The sequence below is a fragment of the Sinocyclocheilus grahami genome, unplaced genomic scaffold (assembly GCF_001515645.1).
Source record: "Sinocyclocheilus grahami isolate Dianchi unplaced genomic scaffold, SAMN03320097.WGS_v1.1 scaffold253.1, whole genome shotgun sequence".
NCBI classification, from domain to species: domain Eukaryota; kingdom Metazoa; phylum Chordata; class Actinopteri; order Cypriniformes; family Cyprinidae; genus Sinocyclocheilus; species Sinocyclocheilus grahami.
In genome coordinates this window covers 187,623-196,722 of record NW_015505432.1, presented here as the reverse complement: position 1 = coordinate 196,722, position 9,100 = coordinate 187,623, and the positions used below count along the sequence as shown (strand labels likewise).

The 9,100-nt window shown below is 37.3% G+C and overlaps 1 protein-coding gene across 4 annotated transcripts in view; it reads left to right on the top strand.

Moving 5' to 3' along the window:
- The first annotated feature begins 2,116 nt into the window (after window positions 1-2,116).
- maml2 (mastermind like transcriptional coactivator 2) overlaps window positions 2,117-9,100 on the top strand; it is a 99,946-nt gene continuing 92,962 nt past the window's right edge. For 3 of the 4 annotated variants that reach the window (XM_016289936.1, XM_016289937.1, XM_016289934.1), the window contains exons 1-2: window positions 2,117-2,320; window positions 3,471-3,893. In XM_016289936.1, the coding sequence (XP_016145422.1) occupies window positions 3,495-3,893 (399 nt within the window). In that variant the 5' untranslated portion in view covers window positions 2,117-2,320; window positions 3,471-3,494. Of the gene's footprint in view, window positions 2,557-3,470; window positions 3,894-9,100 lie in introns of all 4 variants that reach the window. The other variant, XM_016289935.1, reaches the window with a different exon arrangement.

Sequence of the window (9,100 nt, the reverse complement as noted above, 5' to 3'; positions counted from 1 at the left end):
TTGAGCAATGCACCGAACCCCCAACTGCTCCCCGGGTGTGTGTTCACTGTTGTGTGTGTGCACTTTGGATGGGTTAAATGCAGAGCACTAATTCCTAGTATGGGTCACCATACTTGGCCACATGTCACGTCACTTTTCACTTTATAACTAATGCTTGGCTTTTTGTAGTCAAGACTGTAGAAATGAGTCTATATCGCCGGTCTATATAATTATAATTAATTCATGAGATCATCAGTAGTCTATATGAAAAGAGAGACTAGCCCTAATAAGGTAGGTGTATAATTAAAAAAATAAAATAAAATAATTATCAGTAATTTTGGGGAAGTCGTGGCGCATAGAGGAGACATAATAATGTACAGTATGTGTTAAATAATGTTTTTTTTTAACCTTAAACCGCATAAACATATTTCATTACACCAAATACAGAAAATAATGTTCTTTTTAGCAGCATCTTATGACCCCTTTAATGTTTGCTTTGATTTATTTTTGTACTGTGGATTATTTTCTCATCCAATTTTTTTAAAGGGGGGACACCACCTCCATTGCCTCCTTGGAGGAATCCCTGCATCAGTGTCATCATGACGTGAGCTCAGTTGACACACAGGTGCTAGTGTACTTATTTGTGGGAGACAGTAAAGTTTCAGAAATCAAAATGAACCTTTTTGAAGCATTTTTATGTATTTATTTTTTATATATTTTACATACTGTTACTAAATTTACTGTAGACATATTTTATGTAGATTACATTAGTGTTATATCTATTATATATTATATAAAATATGTATTAAATGTACACTGGTTACTCTTAAAAAAGTGTTTATTCTTTTTAGTGAATCTTTCAGTGTAACCTAATGAGTGCTAATCAATGTTTCTGTTTATTTGAAGGCTTTTATGAGCTATATGAAGGTCTGGATTACTTTAAAGGTCATTTTTTAAAATAGATCATTCAACGTTATTTTAATGTGGTCATTATTTAGAGAAATTAAGAAAGAACTTCACACTAGTGAAAAGTATTTTGTAATTTATGAGACTGGTTCAAGTAGGTTATAGGCCTATTTGTTATTGTTTATATTTATCGTCATGTTTTACACGGCACATTGCTGTCTAAACGACAGCGAACGTTTTCACAATACAGTTTGTTCAGCTGACCCGTACTTAACTGTGAACGTTTTCACAAATCAGAATAGTTTAGTTAAGGGCTCAGGGAAGGGTTAAATGACCAAAACTATACTGTGAAACCTTTTAGCAAATCAGAAAATAGAAGCCAAAGGACTCAAGGAAAGGTACAACAACAACCTTTATATTGTGAAAGATTACACAAATCACAATAGTCTATTAGAGCAGTGTATGATTTATTTAATGGCTTGGAAAACCGTTATTCACTGGAACAGCAATGTATGACATTATGACAGAAGAAAAAGAGAGCAGTGCAAAGAGAAACACTGACACACGATAAACTGCGTTTGGGAAAGTTTCATAAATCGAGTTTGACCTAAAAACAATGTTTTTGTATTCCAGCAGTCTGCGTGTTTATTGGTAATAGACGTTAAACATAAAGAACACCTATTTTTCACATTCCTTACTAGCGGGTTTACCAAGGGGTTTACGGATGCACTTTGGATGGGTTAAATGCAGAGCACTAATTCCTAGTATGGGTCACCATACTTGGCCACATGTCACGTCACTTTTCACTTTATAACTAATGCTTGGCTTTTTGTAGTCAAGACTGTAGAAATGAGTCTATATCGCCGGTCTATATAATTATAATTAATTCATGAGATCATCAGTAGTCTATATGAAAAGAGAGACTAGCCCTAATAAGGTAGGTGTATAATTAAAAAAATAAAATAAAATAATTATCAGTAATTTTCTAGTATGGGTCACCATACTTGGCCACATGTCACGTCACTTATAAATGTAACGCGTTCAATATAACAAATACTGTGTGGCCTCCACTCATGCTGGTTCAGCTGTGTCTCTCAATCAAACCCCGTATGTTGTGTAGTCGAGCTGCTTTCATGTAGTTCACTGCTGGCACCACTAGAGCCTGCAAAATGACAGCTCACCAATCTCAGGACTGCTTTCGAGCAAGAGGGAACCGCTCATACAATGAGAGTCTGTAGTCAGCCTGCGGTAAGCCAGCCTCTCCGGACTAACCCCGTACGCGCTCGGACTGCTGACAATCCAGGCGCGCTGCAACGCCACTTTTATCGACTTTGTTTGGGAATCACCAACCGTGGACAACCTCTTAAATAATAAGGATGGGAAGTGCTCGTACACAGCCTGAACTCTCTGGAAGTTTGCGGATTTCTGCCTCCAAGTAAATGGATTATAATTGCATGTATTATTTGTCAGCTGACAGGAACCCTTGGTTTAGGGTATGACCGACTAATAACCGCATGCATTAGCGTGATTGCGTTTATTCCCTGCTGCAGGACTGTGCTAAGCCTTCTGATAGCACACTGTGGATTTGTTACACCTTGCATGGAGTTGAATGAGCGCACGCTGCGATTTTGGCAACCTGGAAAGCTGCAAGACACCCCAGTGCACCGGAAAGTAATAATGCATAGTGTTGTAATAATGTTGCGTTATAGTGCATAGACTCTCAAAAATGGAGTTGTGGATCCTGAAAGCACATTTGAATTTCGTAACAGATGCATTTGAACATATGTATGAGTATAGAAATGTTCGTAATTTCGCGTTCTTCCATTGCAAGTGTATGTTCTAACGCTGCCCAAACATCCCATTTTGCATCAACATGTTTACGCAATGTAAAAAGAGCCATATTTAGCGCACAGTTCCCGAGATCATTTGATCAGCTTTGTAGTAACTAATTAACACTGACACAGTCAGCTTTTTCGCAACCGTTGACTAAAATGCATTTGTAACTTTTAAAAAACGTTTCTTTTTGACGTTTACCAGGATGCACTTTGTGATCAGGTTACAACATCTATTGTTTAAATAATGTTTAAGTAACCAATCAAACAGCGTTGCATTAGGAACGCTTTCTCTTGTGCCAACTTTAATCAAACACAAGCATGATAAATATTAGTGAAAGGATAATCATTTTTAGAAAACATGCTCAAAGGGGTTGAGATGTCCATTAATGACAGAAGTGCACTTTCAGTTCTGCATTAATATCACTGATTTTCACTGAAATAAATCATTTTCTTTTAGATTAACATTTTGTATATGATTAAAACATATTCTTAGAGGTGGCATGTATCAAGCTATCACAGCATTATTCCCGATAAGAGCTAAAATGTCTATACTATTTGTGCAGAATCTATGGTTTCCAAGGTACTTTTTTGAACAAATTAGATTTATTCCACATAAAAATTAAAAAAAACCAGCAACTGACAAAGTGAAAAATGCTAGTTTCGTAAAAAACTAACAAAGTAAAAAGTATTCATTGCTCAAATAAATTGAATGAATAATTTCCCTTGTTTTTCTTGGTGTGACCATTAAAGGGTTAACGAAGGGAACTGAAGGTCATGGGAGAGGCGGCTCCGACCCAGGCCACCCCAAGTGGTTTTGCACCCATGTTGGGCGTCGGGATGGGAGGATCAGTCACACCAATTGCCACTTCAAGAGGATCAGCCGTTCCCCAGCTCCACAGTGCCATAGTGGAACGCTTGCGTGCCAGAATAGAGCTGTGCCGGCGCCATCACTCCACCTGCAAGGACCGCTATGTGCGCAGTCAGGCGGAAAGTTCGGACCGGGAACACGAGAGCACACTCCATTACTTAAACATCGTCCATCAGGGCCCCGGGAACAGGAAGAAGGGCAATAGATCGGCCTCTCAGCAGCCTCCTGAATACAGCAGAGTGAATGGTGAACATAAAGCCCACAGTTTGTCAGAGGCGGAATCCAACATTTCTTCTCAAATAGCTGTAAGTATTATGGGTTGCATTAACTATATGCCCACATAATAGATCTTATAATCTGTCTAATTCACATGGGGACACATGTCAGACCACTTCCCCAGAGAATGACATCAACACACTGATATGATGTGATTACTGTGGGTGTGTGAGGGAGAGATGGGGTAGGGGAGATCTGTTTAATTAAAAAGGGCCCTGCAGGCAGGCACATGGCTCTTTAAAAAAATATAACAAAACAAAATATGTCTTAAAAAGAGGTGGTGAGTCAGTGACACCTGATTTTTCAACAATGCAGATTATACAGTACAGTCCCTCCATTTTCACTCATAAGGCACATTTGAAAATTATAGAATGCCATTGCATTGGATAAAGTATGAAACCACATAAAATGTAATTTACAGAAAGATGAATACACACAAGCTTCGAGTAAACCATTTCACAAAAAGAAGTTTGCATGGCTTTAAAAATGATTCACTTATTGTGATATTTTGCTATCTATTGATATTGATATTTGTTTATAAATGACAATTTATTAAAAAATGTAAAATGAGTTTTTTTTTTTCATTTTAACAGATTTTGAGAAACGTAGCATTCCATCATTTGTTCATCAATGGATCCTCTGCAGTGAATGGGTGCCGTCAGAAAGAGTCCAAACAGCTGATAAAAACACCATAATAATCCACAAGTAATTCACACAACGTCAGTCAATTACAGGCAATTAAATGAACATCAAGCAATTAACGTCAACAACAAAAGTTGCATGTTTGTAATAAACAAATACATCAATCTGACAAGTTGAACTTCGATACATTGCTGACGGCTAAAATACAAGTCCTTTATCCATAATATTGCTTTCTCCAATGAAAAAGTATTTTTGCCTGAATCAAATCAATCAAGATCACAGCTCAATCACAGATCAAGCATCATTTACAAGCAATAATAGGACAAAACAGTTCTAAACAAATATATGGGTGGAACAGGGGATGGGCTTTTTCACTAGAGGAAGTGTTTTTTATGGATTATGGACAGTTTGAAGTGAACAATTTCTTGATGGATTTGTTTCTTACTTCTAAGCTTTTCTCTTCACAAGAATTAACTGATGGACTGGAGTGGTGTGGATTATTGTGATGTGTTTATCAGCTGTTCGGACTCTCATTCTGACGGCACCCATTCACTGCAGAGCATCCATTGCTGAGACACTGATGCAATGCTACATTTCTCCAAACCTGATGAAGAAACAAACTCATCCTAATCTTGGATGGCCTGAGCATGAGTACATTTTCAACAAATTTTAATTTTTGGGTGAACTATTCCTTTAATTGTTGCTTAAGTTTCCAAATATTTTATGGCACCATTTTATACAAATGTATGCATATTTTCACAATTATTGATAATTTAGGAAGAAGGTTTTCTTAGAAATAAAAACCATATGTTTTGTACTGTAGCCTCAGCTTTTGTAACAGACGGAAACACTTGTGGTCAACAGGTCAGTTCTGGTTCTTTGTTCTCCATCCTTATATTTGCCTCTTGGGATTTCACTGTTTGACACCACTTGAGGTTGATGCATCTATTTAGTGTCTCTGCTCATAGACACAGATGAGTGCTTTGCTGTAATTCTGAAGCCCTCTGTTAAGATAACACATTTTTTAGTCATTTAGGGAAATAGCATGATTAATATGATTTATATAATGTTTTGGAATTTGTCTTTTTTTGTTTATCTTGACAGTTTATGTCTAGTTTATCATAGGAATATTCTTGCAAAATACAAAATCATAAGGTAAGGCATCAGGTTTTCCTTTCAGCTTTGCCGATTTTGAAAGTGTACACCAAAATCTATCCAAAAAAACAAAAGCACAAGCAGAAATTGCTGGATGATGAAATCTCGCAAACACTGCATGAATGGCCTCGTGTTTTGTTCCATACAATGCATTGTCATGCTCTATTATCAAAGGTTTGATAAATTGCTCTCAAAGCACCTTCTTGAATGATGGTTTTCCGATAAAGCCATTTGAAGCGTGCGGCCTGCATATAAATGCTTAGAGTTATTTAATACATGTCCTGGTTTTGTTTACTCAAATTCAAACAGGCCTTGAAAACACGATTGTCAGAGGACTGCCCAGTAATTGAGTGTTATGGGCTTATGAATAAATTAGTTTTACTGAATTGGGAACATATAGGGGGATTGTGGAACATCCTCTCAAGGAAGAGAAAGTGGGATATTATGAATGCTTTGTTTGCTTATCTGAAGCGAACAGCCTCTGTTGAGCCCAGTTTATGTCAATCGACCAATGCTCAGTCATAGTCTTAAAGGGGTCATATGATGCTTTTTTAAAGATCATTATTTTGTGTATTTGGTGTAACAGAATATGTTGACATGCTTTAATGTTAAAAAAACACATTCTTTTTCAAATACTGTACATTATTGTAGGTCCTCTATGCCCCGCCTCTCTCAAACGCTTCGTTTTCTACAAAGCCCCTCCTTCCGACAAGTGCAGTCTGCTCTGATTGGCCAGCTGACCCAGTGCATTGTGATTGGCCGAACACCACAAGCACGCGTCGGAAATGTAACGGCACTTACCATAATCACGAGCTTCAGCTTTCAAAATAAATATCAAGACAGAGCCCGAAAGGGGAACAGAGTCTCGTGACAGACACAGTGATGAAGCTGGTATGTGTGCAGTACACAAGCCACGGTTAAGACAACTGACTATACTGTGATCGATCTCAATCTCTCTCTCTCTCTCTCTCACACACACACACACACACACACACACACACATGATGCGCAAAACTCTGCATTTGAACAGTCAATAGCAAATACTTAAACTAATAACAAAACAGTAGCTGATTCAGAAGCGCCAGATTGTCATAGCAAAGTCAGAATGACCTCCTCTCCTAGGTTCACGAAACGGTCGTCCATAAAATGCATTGCTGTTCTGTTGTAAGTGATCTTAAAGATTCCTAAATGCATCTACTTCTGGAAGGCCAAATAAAGTGCTTTTGCTTTCGCCTAGAAACACACAGCGTCTCCCTGACATGCTGCTTCAACACTAACTGCGGTTACTGAAACCACGCCTTCTTTCTTTGCGTGCACATTTGGGCGCATTATGCTAATATTTCCACATAGTGAGGTAGATATGTGGGGGCGTGTTAGAACGAACCGTTTTAGGGGGGCGTGGCAGAGTCTTAACTTTGATAAAGAATATCGCTTTGGTTTTGAGACTTTAGTCTTTGCAACTTCAGGGATCTTATCTATGCATCAGCTTGTAACACTCCAAAGAGAAAGCAAAACTTGGAATCGCATCATATGACCCCTTTAAATAGGGGTGGGCGATATAGACATGATTAACCGGTAGAAATGTATCAGCAAAGAGAAAGAACAACTTGAAATCGCATCATATGACCCCTTTAAATAGGGGTGGGCGATATACCGGTAGACATGATTAACCGGTAGAAATGTATCAACTGGTGGAGATTTTGTACTATCGTCTCTATCGCGGTTAAACGCTCATGTGACATTGCTGTGCTATGTGGTCATGAAAACTTATTTAACTTTTAAGCATTGCGGTTTAAAAACAAGTGATTTTAAGTCATTATAACGCAATCTGCAGCAAAAGATCTCATTTGGCTATGTGCACGCTGTCTGAAAGGTGTGTGCACGAGAAGACAGTGCTCATAGAGAGCGGGTAAATATTGATTTATTTTTGCCGCTTTATAGGCCTTGAGCGGTTAAATACACACACTTGTATGTGTCAATATGCCCGTCTTTGCAAGTATCCTCATAAACACAGTAATTTAGTTCTTAAGTGAAAGCAAACAGCTGAGAAAGAAAACACATGTAACAGTATATTGGGTCCGGGCAGCTCTTAAATTGACAGCAGTCTAATATTCCTGCTGTCTGTCATTCATGTTAATCAAACAACAATAAAGCAATAAGCCCCAAGAAGCCGTGGTTTACAGTGAATTTATAACAGCTAACGCGAAGCGGCGTGCCTAAAACCTCCTTAGCTGTTATAAATTCACTGTAAACCACAGCTTCACGGGGCTTATTGCTTTTATAAAACGGTTACTCCATATACGTAGTAAGGTTTCACAAAATAAAACAGAGCAAACAAAGTGTAATGATATTAATAAAAACAGTATTCTTCAACCAAACAATGTAGCTCCTCAGAAACAGTTGTGGGTGCCGAGCAACACACAGAAGTAAACAAAGGCGTGTGTTTGTAGAGTAATTTACAACAGCTTCGAATGTGGCTCAGCCAATCAGAATCAAGGACCGGAACTCTCCGCTTTATAAAAGAAAGTAAATCTCTCACTGCTCTTGACTAAATCACTTTTGTAACTTTAATAAGAAGAAATTTAAATGTAATTGATGCAGTGTTTTTTACATTTGATTACTTTATACAATGTGTGTAGTATTTGTTCTGCTGTAGTTTTTTGTCTTATTGCTTGTAATTAGTTTCTTATTTTTATTTAATCGCTGACTGTTTGCAGTGAGTTTTTCTTTTCTTTTCTAAATTTAGGCTAGTATTAGGGTCAATGACGTGATGCCTACATTTTCTGTCCGATTGCATTTTTTCAGTTAAAAATTGGTTTAAATGCATAAAAAAGATGCCATATATATATGAAGGACCTCTACCATGTATGAACTCACTTTAACTTTTCAAAAACATTAGTTATTGCTCTGTTATTCAAAGTGTCAAAATATCATGTGGTGCGACCGTCCGGCCATAACTTTTTTTTGTAAACATCTTTGAAATTACCCTAAATTTATTCAAATTAATTTTATGCACTATTTGGCATGATTTCCAAAGTGATTTGTAATCCTGTGTAAAATTGCAAAGCATTTGTACTTATATTTCCATCATAATATAAAAACAAACTTTGTCCGATGATGTCCGTTTTATGAAATATCATGTGGTGCGACCATCAAGAAACTACCGTTTTGGGACTTTTATGTTGAAATCCATTCAAAGATAGGACTTTGCATCATAAACCAATTTGCTAAGGACCCATGGAAGCATCAAGCAGGTTTATAAGTCTCTTTCAAATTTTGAAAAAAAGAACCTTTTTAACGGCTGGCATGTAGTTACCACATTTGGATATCATGTGGTATGACCTCAAAAAACAATGAATATTAAGTTATTTCTGCAAATATTTATTTTCATTATAAATTTCATAGTGACTTTTTGTGGGAAGCTAGCTTGTTTTGTTTA